The sequence below is a fragment of the Delphinapterus leucas genome, chromosome 16, assembly GCF_059928025.1.
Source record: "Delphinapterus leucas isolate spDelLeu-1000000601 "Yukka" chromosome 16, BTC_Dleu_Yukka2, whole genome shotgun sequence".
Taxonomy (NCBI): Eukaryota; Metazoa; Chordata; class Mammalia; order Artiodactyla; family Monodontidae; genus Delphinapterus; species Delphinapterus leucas.
The window spans coordinates 79,555,610-79,570,076 of NC_143144.1; the positions used below are offsets into that span (position 1 = coordinate 79,555,610).

Sequence of the window (14,467 nt, forward strand, 5' to 3'; positions counted from 1 at the left end):
CCGAACACCCAGGCCCTCAGAAAGAACCCTTGAACTGAATTAAGCCTGACCGAAAGTGAAGAACAAGGTCCAGAAACGGGAAGGTTTAAGGACAGCCTCCGTCTCCGGACACTTTTAAAGATGGCAGATCCTTGACCCCCTTTAGTGGACCGCGTGAATTCCAGGGTTCAGCTAGGCGGGGAGGCGCGCGGCGGGGAGTCGGCAGGCGGCCTCTCCCTGCCCTCTGGCGGCGCCTCCCGGCAGCGCGAAGGGAAGGGGGCGCGCAGACACCCGCGCACCAGGAGGGGGCAGTCCCTGCGCGTTGGCGCCCCTCCGTGGGGTGGGGACCACAAGTCCACGCCAATCACTCGTGAATCCGGACGAAGTGGGGCCCGAGGGGCTCCGGGTTCATAGATGTGGGGCGTAGAAAGGGGTCAAGTAGGAGGGCCCGAGGAAGGGCGCAAAGGAGCCCCTGGCGGCGGCGGCCGTCAGCGGGAAGGAGGCGGCGGCCGGGAAGAGGACGTTGGCCGCCGAGTAGGAGGGGAAAGTCTGGAAAGGATGCGCGGCCGGGCCCAGCTGACCCGGGCTGGCCCCCGCGCCGCCGCTCGCCGCCGCCGCCGCCGCCGCCGCCGCCGCCGCCCGCCCCCGCCGAAGTCCCAGGCTGGGGCGCGCCAACTCCCGCCTGCGCCGCGCCTTCAGCGCCGGGGTTCTGCTTCTTCCACTTGGTCCTGCGGTTCTGGAACCAAATTTTGACCTGCGTCTCAGTGAGGCTAAGCGATAGCGCGAGGTTCAGGCGCTCGCACACAGACAGGTAGCGCGTGGCCCGGAACTTGTTCTCCAAGGCCACCAGCTGCTCGTACGTGAAGGCGGTGCGCGCGCGCCGCGGCTTGGAGCAGCTGGGCTCTGAGCGCCGGCGCCGGGGCCGCGGGGAGCCCGGCGAGCCCGGGGAGCCCGCGAGAACGCCCGCGCTGCTCTCTCCCGCCGCCGATGCCGCGGCCCGGGCCTCGGGGGAGCGCATCCGGGCCTCCTGCAGGCGCGCAGTCCGCTCCCGCAGCTGCCGCCGCCCTGCGTCCTCCAAGTCCTCGTCCTCCGCCTCCTCCGCCTCAGAGCCCTCCAGGGGGGACGCCAAGCCGGCGCCTCGGCCCGCAGCATCTAGGGGAGAAGGGGACGGTGATCAGAAGCCCGTAACTACCCGGCCGGTCCTGGTCCCTAGACCTGGCCCTCGTCCTCCCCAGAGCAGGCAGCTCTCTCTGCCCAACCCTGAGCCCAGCCCTGCCCCTCTCCGGAATTGCGCTCCCTGCCCTCACCCCCACGACCGCTCTTGGTTGCAAGCCCTTTCCAGGAGGTGGGAGTTAGCGTTGTAGTGCCCGCTTTCTCTTCACCCACCTACTACCTAGTAGGCGTCCGAGAAGTGTATTTCGAATGAATGAGTGGCACTCCGCATTAAGAAAGAATAACGACCTTATTGGACAACCTTATCGCTGTACATTAAGACATCTATATGTCAAGTGCGTTTGGGGCTGTCTCCCCAGTCCCTAGAAGCCTATTTTGGCCTGGAACTGCCAGCAATTAAAAAAGAAGTTATTAAGCGCCCCCTCCTCCCTTTTAAAGTGAAATTCCCTCTTTCCCATCTTCTCTCTCCTGCCGTGTTAATAGAGTTTCAGATTTGTGCGGGGCCGGATCGATAGATGTCATCTATTAAAGGTAAGTTTTAATCGAACAATATTAGGATCAGACAGGGAAAAGGGGGTTTGAAGTCGGTACCTGCAAGCTGCGGGCAGGAGATATGCAGGCGCCAGTAATAGAATATCGATCATGGGGGTGGGGAAAGGGGAGAGCGGCCCCTGCGAGGGGCGATCCGAACAATTACCAGGCAGACCGCCCAGGCCCAAGCGCAGCCGCCAGAGGCGCCCAGAGCCCCAGACAATCACCGCTAAACTTGGGGAAGGGAAGCGGGGGAGCTGCCGAGACTTCAAGCCTCTCCCTGACCTGAGCCCCCGATCTTCGGCGTCCCTCCAGGGAACCTCGTGCCTGCGCCTCACCCAGCTTGGGCCCTGCTGTTTTTTGTCTTTCCTTTCAGACACAAACTTTCCTGGACCCCTCGTCAGGTGTCCTCCAGAGTTAGGAGTTGTTTTGTTTGTTTGTTTGTTTTTGCCGCACGCGGCTTGTGGGATCCCAGTTCCCCCACCAGAGATCGAACCCGTGTCCCCTGCAGTGGAAGGTGGAGTCCTAATCACTGGACCGCCAAGGAATTCCCAGAGTTAGGGGTTAAATCCAAAAGGGTTTTGGGGAGAAAGGACCAACAGCCTCCCGTCACCCCACCCCACTCCGGCCCCAGCCAACGATTGGATCTGGGGAGAGTGAGCGTGCGGGGCAGCGGAGTCTCTGCAGCTGTCTCTGGATGGTTGGAAGTGGGCCCTGGGTGCGAAAACCGGACCTCACTGCCTACTAAGACTTCGGACACATGATTCAGCCTCAGCTTCCTCATCCAGAAAATGGAGAGATGATGCTGTCTACCTCGTTAAGGATGCTGTCTACCTCGCAGGTTTCGAAGTTTTTGCTGACTTTTATCTCAGTCTCTAGCCCAGGTCCTGGCACATAGGGGACAATTAAATGCCCAATAAATGAATGAGCCTGGACGAGGTGGGCGCTGGGTAAGAGTTTCCTCTGCGAGTAAATCAGAGCTGGGGTGCTTGCTTGCTTGGCGGGTAAGCAGGGACGGGCTTCGGTGGCAAACCCCTGACCCAGGATGCTGGAGGCCCCCTTTCTGCGTCAATTTAATTATGCGCCTGGTCCTGTGCGCCTTCTCCCCTTGGGGAAGACGCCGCTAAGGGCTACTCACCCGATCCACGGCTCTCCCTCCCACCTTCCCATCGTATCATGTAAGCTGGGGCTTTCCGGGGCCGAAGGCCGCCTCGCATCCTTACCAGGCGTCTCTCGCTGCCGGGCCGGGTCTCGGCTGGAGTCCTTCCTTGCTTCGGCCTCTGCCAAACTTTTCTTGGCTTCCCGGGGAGCAGGGCGCACGGCTGGGAGCGCAGCGCGGGTGAATTTCTGAGGGTCCAGGATGTCCAGAACCGAGAAGGAGATTTTGTGGTGGGAGGGAGCCGCCTTGGCCCCGCCGTCCTGCCATGCCAGCATGCCCACCGCCCGCGGGCCGGAGGCCGGCGGCGCGGAGTCCGGGATGGCCGCGCTCGGGCTTGCCTTCGGCTGTGGCTCGGCAGCAGTTCTCAGCCGGTAGGAGGGTCGGGACGGCCAAGAGAAGCTGGGGAGGGGGGCGTGGAGGGGGGGCGTGGAGAGAGCCGCGGGGGGCTGAGCGCGGATTGGCACTTGGGCTGCCCAGGCCCCCGCCAAGTGCAGGGCGCGCTCGCAGCAGCCCCAAGACTAAGGCTCGGGGACCTCTAGCCTCGGCGAGGGGGCGCCTTGGTGAGTCTGATGCGCGCTCCCGCCGGGACAGCGCCGCCGGCTCAGCGCTCCTCCGCCCAACCTGCGGAAACTCGGGGTGCGCGAGGGAGGGAAGTCGGACGCTTTCGTCCCGGAGAGCCTCCCAATACACCCACCCTGACTTGGGCTACGATTTGCACCCTTCCCCCAGCGCACCCGCCTTTGAATTGGAAATGCAATTGAGGCCAGCACTGATAACTTCAAGGCAACGCTCAGCACACCTCCTGCCTCTCCAGTGAATCACAGCAATGGCCTCAGACCTGATCACCTCAGATTTAAAAGCCCTCATGTTCTCACAGTTTACAGTTTACAAAGCCCTTAGACTTGCGCCATCTCGTTTGATCCTCTGAGCATCCCTGTGCGGTGGGCGTGGCCTGGCAAGACTATTATCCCAGCTTTAAGATGAGGAAATTAAGGTTCAAAGATGAGAAGTGACGTTGCCCAGGGTCACTGTTAGTTGGTGACAGAGTCCGGATTCGAACCCAGGGCTTCTTTCCCGGACCATTATTCTTTTCAGTACGTCCTGCTCGCTAGGAAATAACGAAAGAAAGTTCCGCACTGTGTCAGAGGTTTTCCCTTCCACTCCGGAGGTCAGAGGGCAGTAGGGGTTTTGGAGAGATGTCTGAACCCCCACCAAGAGGACTTGCCGCTTTGGAAACCTTGCGGGTTGCGGTCTCAGAGCCAGGTGAGATGCCCTGGTGAGGGCAGGTGAGCCAGGTGAGGGTGGCTGCCCTGGCCTGCAGGGACGCCAAGCACAATGCCTGATGCCCTTCAGGCTTTCTTCAGAGTCACAGGTTTGATCACGTGCACAGATATTGGGTCTCTGGGAATCAGGCTGCATCTTTGACCCTCATCCTCCCCCTAGCCCCAAGAAGAAAAAGGTTAAAAGGTGTTTGCCTGGTTTGGATTTAAGGTCAAAGAACAGAGACAATTGTAAAAGCTTCCATTTGCCCCACCAAGTCCCGTGGGATGGTGTACATCAGTCCTCGGGGAAGCTTCCACCAGCCAGGCCCTTCTTAACATTCTTTTGTTCCCTTTTGTCGTTTGGGGAGAAGTCTGAGCGCTAAGCATTTATCTCAGCGGCAGATTCTGAGGCTTCTACCCCTCTGCCCAGAACTACCTCTAAGGCTGTTGTCCCTTTCTTCCCTGCCCCATGGGGTTTCCAAACAATGACTTGGCAATTAAGATTGTCCGGTCAGGTAGGAGTAGGAAGGGGAGGAGAAACCTTCTCACTGAAGTGCGTGGGGGAGGAGGGAGGGGTGTGTGCTGCTAATCCCCTCCGTTATTGTAGAGAAGGTCTTACAGGCCAGCTTCTAGGAGCTTTTCTCATTCAAACTTCGTGGCCCCTCCCAGAGGCAGCCACTGTATTCCCTGGGGACTTTAAAGCCCTGCCGAAATTCAAGCCAGCTTCAGTCCTAAAGCAGAGATGGATTGTGCTTTTAAAAGGAAATCAGAACAGGAAGTGCCCTGGCCAAGCCCAATGGACCACCTCCCATCAGAGGGAATGTGGGCCTTGGGAAAACCAAAGCAGGTGGCCATGGCCCTAAACCGTGGTGCCCAGGAACATGGATTGCCAATCACAGAACCTTCCAGATCACAGATAGGGTACTTTGTTTTTTGTTTTGACAAGTCTTTCTCACCCAGTTCTCACTTGATTTAAAAAACAAAACAAAAAAAAAACCTTCTTAAACAACAAGATCCTACTGTATAGCACAGGGGACTGTGTTTAATATCCTGTAATGAACCACAATGGAAAAGAATATGAAAAAGAATGTATATGTGTATAACTGAGTCACTTTGCTGTACAGCAGAAATTAACACAACATTGCAAATCAAGTATACTTCAATAAAATAAAATTAAAAAAAAATCTTTTTCTTTCTCCCTCCCCACTGATCCCAGTCCCCTTTTACATTTTTCCACCCACATTCATATTTTTTCATATTTAGGTTCTTCAAGGTAGCTAGAAATAGATCTCTTTAAGGGAGCTCCAGAATGGACGTTTCTGGCATCCCATGGTCCCTCTTCTTATCTGTTCTGTAAGAAATATTGAAACCACTTTCACAGGAAGGTGGGCTGGCATTCCAGAGGGCACCGAATGCCCCCAACCAGAGGGACATGTAAGGCGCAGAAGCCAGGGCAGGCCAAACCTGGGTCATTTTCATTTCACTTTATCAATTGTCTCCAAAAATTTTGTTCAAATGATATGAATCATTTTTCCTTTGAGGTCCACAGGTGTTAAATACAGAAAAGGAGCAGAGAGAGTAGAAGCAACAAATTGGAAAGTCAAGAACACATAAAGGCCATGTGCTTTAAGACTGTGAATCTTTAAGAACTCCTGTTAGTTGTCTTTTTTTCCTTGTCCTTTATTTCTGATATGTGTGTTCAGTGCAGCACAAGGTTATGTGAACCCTTGCACTCAGGACTTGGCATCTGGAGACAGATGCCACAAGAAGCACCGCGGTGTCTCCCATCGACATTGCAGGAATAGAAAATCCTCCCTCTTATTCACCCACAGCTTAAAGAGAAGCACCCCACCCAAAGAACAGGTTAAATTCTTCAACTTGGTGAGGGGAGAGCGTGCCTTGGGGAATTGTGTTTCTGGCCACCTGCTTTGTAAATGACTAGAAGGCAGTGAGACTTCATATAGGAACAATTTGGAGATGTGTTGACTTGCTAACGTCCTCATGCGTGTATTTATACACAAGGTGTTCCTATATAATAAGGATATCCATAGCCAGCAAGCCACTTTCCCCCTGTGCATGGAGTTGATTTGTGTTTTCAGCATGGGCATTAAAATTCCGCCTGAGTGCTGTCTTTAAATTGCTTTGATGCTAGGTGGGTTCCATCCCTGACCTGTCCTGATGGCAAGTGATGGCTGTAACAAGCTCGGGATCAATATTCATAGCGGGTGTCCTGGGCTGATAACAGTATCCAAGACAATGTTCACTGTCAGTGCAGACAGCTGAGATATTGCGCCATTAGGGATGTCGTGTTAAATAACCTGATCCATTTCTGGGGCTATTTAATGAATTTCACAGTTTAGATAGTATCTTTAAGGAGAAGGCAAAGTCTATTCTGGAGGCACTGATGCAAATCAATGGTGCCAAGCTTCCCGAGCTATTCCACAAACAAAGTGGCCTATAATTCCAGCACAGCCTTGAGAAGCTGCTGCCAGAGCCGTGAACAGCGTTAACAATGGAGAGAATTTGCAGTACATGCAGAGGGAGAGCAGTCTTAGGAGCTGTGTTAAAGCACCTTAGATAAAATCTTATGTTCCTGAAATAAAATACAACTTAAATTCTCCAGGTAAAACCCTGCAGTTTGGGCCAGCCCACGGGGTAGGACATTAATGCCAAGAAACAGCTTCATAAGGCACATCTCGGTGACAAAGGGGGAGTAGTGAACCGCGTACTTCCTTAACTGAAGTCTGGCTGCAGAATGGGAGGGGCGAGGCACTGGATGTTAAAAAGAAACTACTGGGAGCAGCAGAATCAGTTGTTAAATGTTTACTTGACTCTGTATCTCTTGTTGCTGGAGAGTTCATTTACAGTTAAAGGCTAGTTTACCATTTCCCCCCAGGGCTTTGAACTCTGACTGCCAAGCAGAGCAAGTATTCCTCTTAAAAACCTACTTCGGAGGCTTTGATTTGTGAAAGCTTAAAGTGTAGCCTTCCCACCTGTCCCCAGTCTGCAATCCACATATATATCTTGCTTTAAGAAATCAGTATTTCTTTTTGGAAATCAACAGGTTAAAAAAACAATCCATTTCTTTATTTCAGAAATTTGGAGGAAGCATCAAAGAAGGTGAGAAAACAATGGGAGTGGGTATTGTCCTGATAGCGACAATTAGTATTAACAGTAATTGCTCTTCTTTCTTGGGCACTTGCTCTGGACCAGGCACTTGGCTAAGCTTTTGCTTATTTGGGGTTATTTCATTTAACCCTCCCCATGCACGACCCCATGAAGCAGGCACTATTATATCCTCAATTTACAGTCGAGAAAACCAAGCTTAAGAGCAAGTTTGCCCACGACCCCAGAGCTAGGAAGTGGTGAAGTTGAGATTTGAACCAGGGAAGTGAGATTTCAGAGCCTGGTTCGGTAAAGTTCTTCTCTTAAAGGAAGTCACATTCCTGCCCCAGGGTGAAGTCCAATTGTAGACATTTATCGAATGGCTTTCCTTCAAAGTTACACACAGAAATGGGATATGGAAAATGACCTCTGAGAAAATGACTAGAGCCCTGGCACTGCCTGGGAGGATACCGTGGTGCAGGTTTTGGGGTGCAGTTTTGGAAGCTCTTACATTCAGTGTTTTCTAACGTTTTAAGATATTCCCAGGAGAAACCCAAGAGAAGGGAATTGCCAGGCAAACCAAATTGCTCTGGGCACCTGGAAAAGTAGAGACATGTCATCGGGAGAAAGAGAATGGGGGGAAAATGCCAAGTGACAAGCTGAGGACACATGAGGAGAGACTTGGGGAAGGACAGAGGTAGAAGGAACAGGGACACAATGCAGGCTCTTTCTGACTGTGAGCATCACACGCCATGTTCATACCGTACAAAGAGAGGCACAGGCAGAATATAGACAAGGGAGAAAGGTAGGGCTTGGCAAGTATATGAAGCACTTGCTTCCCGGTTGAATGGAGATCTGTATGATCTATCATTCTTGGGTGATTTCCTGCAAGGCAGGGGACAAAGTCCTCTGTTCCCCACCTCTGTGCCCAAATTTCATGCCTTCAAACTTTTTTTTTTTTAATTGAAGTATAGTTGATTTACAATGCTGTGTTTTTGTCTGGTATACAGCAAAGTGATTCAGATACATATATTTTTTTCGTATTCCTTTCCATTATGGTTTATTACAGGATACTGAACATAATTCCCTGTACTATACAGTAGGACCTTGTTGTTTATTTATTTTATATATAGTAGTTTGTATCTGCTAATGCCAAATTCCTAGTTTATCCCTCCCCCACCTCCTTTCCCCTCTGGTAACCATAAGTTTGTTTTCTATGTCTGTGGGTCTGTTTCTGTTTTGTAAATAAGTTCATTTGTATCCTATTTTATTTTATATTTTATTTTATTTTTATTTTTTAAAACTTTTGGCCACACCAAGCGGCGTGTGGGATCTTAGTTCCCTGACCAGGGATTGAACCCGCTCCTCCTGCAGTGGAAGTGCGGAGTCTTGACCACTGGACCGCCAGGGAAGACCTGTATCGTATTTTAGATGCCACATGCAAGTGATATCATATATTTGTCTGTCTCCGTCTGACTGACTTAGTATGATAATCTCCAGGTCCATCCATGTTGCTGCAAATGGCATTATTTCGTCCTTTGTTATTCATGCCTTTAATCTTCTTTTCCTGGCCTCCCTGCCTGCAGCCTTGCTGCCCCAGCAGGCTGTTCACCTCACATGGCTATGCTAACTCCAGCCCTTGGAGGGCCAGCCCTGGCCTCCGTGAGCAAGCCAGCTGGCCGAGGACCCTGGCCGGCTGGAGTACCTGCGACTCACGTTGAAGGGCTGCTGCTCCAGCTGGTGGGTGGTGCCCTTGCAGGAAGGCTGATCAGTGCTGCCCAGATCTCCACATTGCCTCAGAGAAACTGGAAATCTGAACTCTTTTTTTTTTTTTTTTTGCAGTACGCGGGCCTCTCACTGTTGTGGCCTCTCCCGTTGCAGAGCACAGGCCCCGGACGCGCAGGCTCAGCGGCCATGGCTCACGGGCCCAGCCGCTCCGTGGCATGTGGGATCTTCCCGGACCGGGGCACGAACCCGTGTCCCCTGCATCAGCAGGCGGACTCTCAACCACTGCGCCACCAGGGAAGCCTGGAAATCTGAACTCTTACGTGACATCTCCAATGCTGGTAATCAGTTCACAGTGTTGAAAATCAGGCCATCAGAAACAGGTCTGTGGGTCACAAGTTTGCCACTCCAGCCATGCGTATGTCAAGTGACCCCACCTTCACTGTTTGGGTGTTTCCATGGCTCCTGTGGTTCGTGGGGTGAAGACTAAAGGCCTCTGCCCTGAATGCCAGGCTCTTCACTATCTGTTCCAGCTGCTTGTGCAGCCTTGGTCCCTGGACAAGCTAGGTTCTGGGTAAGATGTGTATGGGTCCCCTGCCCATGCATGCTACCTTCTCAGAGACTCTGGCCAGCCCTTGCATCCTGGCGAGTGGGCAGTGGGCTTCCATCCAGCCCGGGTGGACATCCCTTGCTTTTGGGGATCAGCATCTCATCCCCTTTTCTGGTACTGGTAATTTGACTTTGCTCAGATATCCCCCTTACATGTGGTAGTGGTGGGATCGCCAATCAAGGGCCCCAGGGTGGGAGTGGCCTCCTGCAGGACCAATCAGGCCCTCTCCCGCAGGAATCTTCTAATGCACACTAAAGCTGGAGAGACACTTCTGGATCAATGGATCTCTACTTTTTTCTTTCACTGAGGCCCACCGTGATAAGACAGAACTCCTTGGCTCAGGTAGGCCTCCCTTGGTCCGGTTTCACTTTCCAGGGAAAACAGACTTTGGTCAGAATGAAGGGTCTCTGTGGGTAGTAGACACCTGCTAATCTTGCCTGCACGGTGTCTCTTCCTGCTTTCTTCCTCTTAGTCTGTTTGGGCTGCTAAAACAAAATACCACAGGCTGAGTGGCTTATATACAACAGAAATGTATTGCTCACGGTTCTAGAGGCTGGCAGTCCAAGATCAGGGTGCCAGCATGTTCGGGTTGTGGGGGGAACCCTCTTCCAGGTTGCAGACAGCTGACTTCTTACTGTGTCCTCACATGGTGGAAGGAATGAGCTAGCTCTCTGGGGTCTCTCTTTTTATTTATTTATTTATGGCTGCATTGGGTCTTCATTGCTGCGCATGGGCTTTCTCTAGTTGTGGCAAGCAGGGGCTACCCTTCGTTGCGGTGCGTGGGCTTCTCATTGCAGTGGCTTCTTTTGTTGCAGAGCACAGGCTCTAGGCACGCAGGCTTCAGTAGTTGTGGCATGCGGGCTTAGTTGCCCCGCGGCATGTGGGATCTTTCCAGACCATAGCTCAAACCCGTGTCCCCTGCATTGGCAGGTGGATTCTTTTTTTTTTTTTTTTTAATTTATTTTTGGCTGCATTAGGTCTTCGTTGCTGTGTGTGGGCTTTCTCTAGTTGCGGTGAGCGGCGGCTACTCTTTGTTGCAGTGCGTCGGCTTCTCATTGCAGTGGCTTGTTGCAGAGCACGGGCTCTAGGTGCACGGGCTTTAGTAGTTGTGGCATGCAGGCTCAGTAGTTGTGGCACATGGGCTTAGTTGCTCCGCGGCACGTGGGATCTTCCCGGACCAGGGCTCGAACCTGTGTACCCTGCATTGGCAGGCGGATTCCTAACCACTGCACCACCAGGGAAGTCCCGGGGGTCTCTTTTATGAGGGCACCAGTCCCAATCATGAGGGCTCCAACCTCATGACCTAATCGCCTCCCAAAAGCCCCACCTCCTAATACCATCACCTTAGGGGTTAGGATTTCAACACATGATTCTGTGAGAACATAAACTTTCAGACCATAACACTCTTGTTACAACGCCCTGCCTTTTGCTGGGGGCATTCCTCCCCCATTCTATGTGGCCGTGGTGAGGCTCTACTCAAGTGCCCCTCCTCTGCACCTAAGTCAGGCTGCATCATCACAGTACCTCTTCCCCCTGAACACAGACATGAGGGCCAGTCAGAGTTCTTTCTGCAACTATCAGGCCAAATTAAGGAAAATATTCTTTACCATATGGTTTACCCAGGGCTCTGTGGCCTGGAACTGCCACAGCCCTCCCTCCCCACTGCCTAGAGAGAGCCTGGCCACACGGAGAGAAGGAAGTGAACCCAGAGAAGGGGGCAGAGCCAAGAAATGGAGAGTCAGAGAGCCCAGAACACCACCATTCGAGCCTTAGAACCAGCTACATCTGAAGCCATCAATTGCTAGACTGGTTACAAGAGCCAATAAATTCCTTTTAAATTTAAGCCATTTGCCGTTGGGTTTCTGTCACTGGCAACCAAAGAGTCCTAGCTAATACAAGCAAGTCTGGAAGGATTATACACACATCTACTACAGCAAAAGAGGATTGGAAGGATTCATATTTAAGCTGAAATTCAGACATGATTTGTAGATTTGTTATTGGAAATGTAAGAGGCCAAGCTCTTACATCCCTGCACACTGGAGTGTTAATGTGCCACTTGACTAGCTGTGGCCCAAAAGATATAAACAAGAATCTGTTGGGTCTGGATTCTGGGGCAGCTTTTGTTTTTCCTGGTATAAAGGGCAAGACTCAGTTGTCAGAGGCCCTTTTCCCTTTTCCTTTCCTTTCTTTCTTGAAATGCAGACATGATGCCTGGGGGTACAGCAGACATCTTGACAGCATGAGGGTGAAAGCCTAAGGATGGTGAAGCAGAAAGTTGGAGGTAGACTATTTCCTGATGTTCCTGGGAACTGCTGTACCTGCCCAGGGCTGACTTCCTCTTGGCTTCTTTTTTTTTTTTAACATCTTTATTGGGGTATAGATGCTTTACAATGGTGTGTTAGTTTCTGCTTTATAACAAAGTGAATCAGTTATACACATACATATGTTCCCATATCTCTTCCCTCTTGCGTCTCCCTCCCTCCCAACCTCCCTATCCCACCCCTCCAGGCGGTCACAAAGCACCAAGCCGATATCCCTGTGCCATGCGGCTGCTTCCCACTAGCTATCTACCTTATGTTTGTTAGTGTATATATGTCCATGACTCTCTCTCGCCCTGTCACAGCTCACCCTTCTCCATCCCCATATCCTCAAGTCCATTCTCCAGTCCTCTTGGCTTCTTGATATATGAGAAAGAGTAAGTCTATCTGGTTGAGCAACTACAGGTGGATTTCTGTTACATGCAGCCAAAACAACTCTAACTTATACAGTGCTCTTCTGTTACATCCAAAGAAAGGTCATGGACTTTTGGGTTAGGTCTGAGCCCACACTTCGAGAGATCTGTTGCCTTGGACCAACATGGCATTCTTCAGGTGAGAGGCTCGGGTCCCTGTATTCATTTCCTATTATTGCCGTAACAAATTACCGCAAACTTAGTGGCTTAAAAAACACAAATTTGTTCTCTTACAGTTCTAGAGGCAAGAAGTCCTAAAATCAAGGTGTTCTCAGGGCTGTGTTCCTCTGGAGGCTGTAGGGGAGAATCCATCTCTTCGCCTTTTCCAGCTTCTAGAGGCTGCCTGCATTTCGTGGCTCGTGGCTCCTTCGTATTCAAGCCCAGCAGCGTAGCATTTTCAAATCTCTCTCTCACCTCGGCATGACATGTTATCATGTCTCCTCTGACTCTTCTCCTGCCTCCGTCTTTCCTTTATAAGGACTCTTGTGATTAGATCGAGCCCATGTGGGTCATCCCAGATAATCTCACATTTCCAGATCTTTAGCTTAATCACATCTGCAAAGTCCCCTTTGCCATGTGAGGTAACACACTCACAGGTCCTGGGAAGTAGGACGTGGGCATCTTCAAGGAGCCATTATTCTGTCTCCATAATCTTAGATATAGAAAGTGATTTGCCCAAGGTCATGCCCAGCTAATGGGAGAGGGAGAACTACGCGTGGACTCACCACCACAGGCAGAAGTGCCCTTTCTCCTCTTCCTCTTTGGCATGAAGCTAAAACCCAGCCATGCTTCAAGGTCCATTTCAGGCTGCCCCTCTGCTCAGAAACCACAGCTGCCCTCCACAGCCCACAGAGCCCATCGTCTTGGCTTTGTCTGTCACTCACTGGCACTCTGCACCGTTTGATCAGTAATCTTAAACGTGTACATCTTGTTCTCTGCCCAGTCTTGACTCAAAGGCAAAGATCACACTTTAAACCTTTTTGGACCCTGGGACCCACTAAGCCCACAGAGTTGAAGTTCTATACATGGGTGATGTATGGCTCATGATGATCGTGGTAGATTATCCAGACTGACTCACTCAGTTCCTGTACCACAGAATCTGGAATGCAAACACTGCATTTCCCAGACTCCCTTGCAGGTTGCACTAGGTTCCACCAAGCCAGACATGGTGAAAGTGAGATGGTGACCATAGGTGGAGAGGGAGAATTCTCTGAAGGTATGGTAGGTGGATTTGGTTCTTTCGGGGCAGTAGTGTCAGGTCCCTGTCATCTTAAGAGCCAAGTGATGGGGCAGTGGTCTCAGTGGAACAATGAAATTGGGCATTTCTCAGAGCTGCACGGCTCTTTGCTGTGTGGTACTTGAGCTTGGTTACCCAGTCCCCCTGGAAATCTGTAAGCTCCTTGATGCCTTGTATAAACATACCCCTCTAGCTGGAGAAGTTTCTATTGTCTGCAACTAAGAACCATGATTTTTTAAAAAATTTTATTTTATTTATTTACTTTTGGCTGCATTGGGTCTTTTTTGCTGTGTGTGGGCTTTCTCTAGTTGCAGAGAGCAGGGGCTACTCTTCATTGTGGTGCTTTGGCTTCTCATTGCGGTGGCTTCTCTTGTTGCGGAGCTCAGGCTCTAGGCGCGCAGGCTTCAGTAGTTGTGGCACACTGGCTCAGTAGTTGTGGCTCACAGTCTGTAGAGTGCAGGCTCAGTAGCTGCGGCGCATGGGCTTAGTTGCTCCACAGCATGTGGGATCTTCCCAGACCAGGGCTTGAACCCATGACCCCTGCATTGGCAGGCAGATTCTTAACCACTGCACCACCAGGGAAGCCCAAGAACCACGATTAATATGAGGTCTCATATTCATTGCTCCCCCAACCAGATTGTAAATCCCCAAAGGGCAGGAACTATATTTTATATTTCTCCTGTAAAATCAGCGGAGTACACAGTTTTCCTAGTAAACTTATCAACATGACACGCACGATTCATTGAACTGGGTTAAAGTTCTAATATTCTGATGAATTCTTCATCCCATCTGTGAATCAAGAGCCTGAAACAAAATGGCCACCCTAATATGGTCTTTTTTTGAAAACTTAAAGTTAAGTCAGGCTAAGAGAAGTCAATTTTTAAAAAAATAAATTTATTTATTTTTGGCTGCATGGGGTCTTTGTTGCTGTGCGCAGGCTTTCTCTAGTTGCGGC

The 14,467-nt window shown here is 51.2% G+C and overlaps 1 protein-coding gene across 1 annotated transcript; it reads right to left on the reverse strand.

Moving 5' to 3' along the window:
• Positions 1-3,203, reverse strand: NKX1-2 (NK1 homeobox 2). Its single transcript, XM_089898318.1, has 3 exons — positions 2,907-3,203; positions 600-1,131; positions 1-568 (listed from the first exon to the last, which is right to left on the reverse strand). Exons 1-3 carry the CDS (start codon positions 3,115-3,117, stop codon positions 388-390), a joined length of 924 nt encoding a protein of 307 aa, XP_089754444.1. The 5' UTR covers positions 3,118-3,203; the 3' UTR covers positions 1-387.
• Between the last annotated feature and the right edge of the window lie 11,264 nt (positions 3,204-14,467).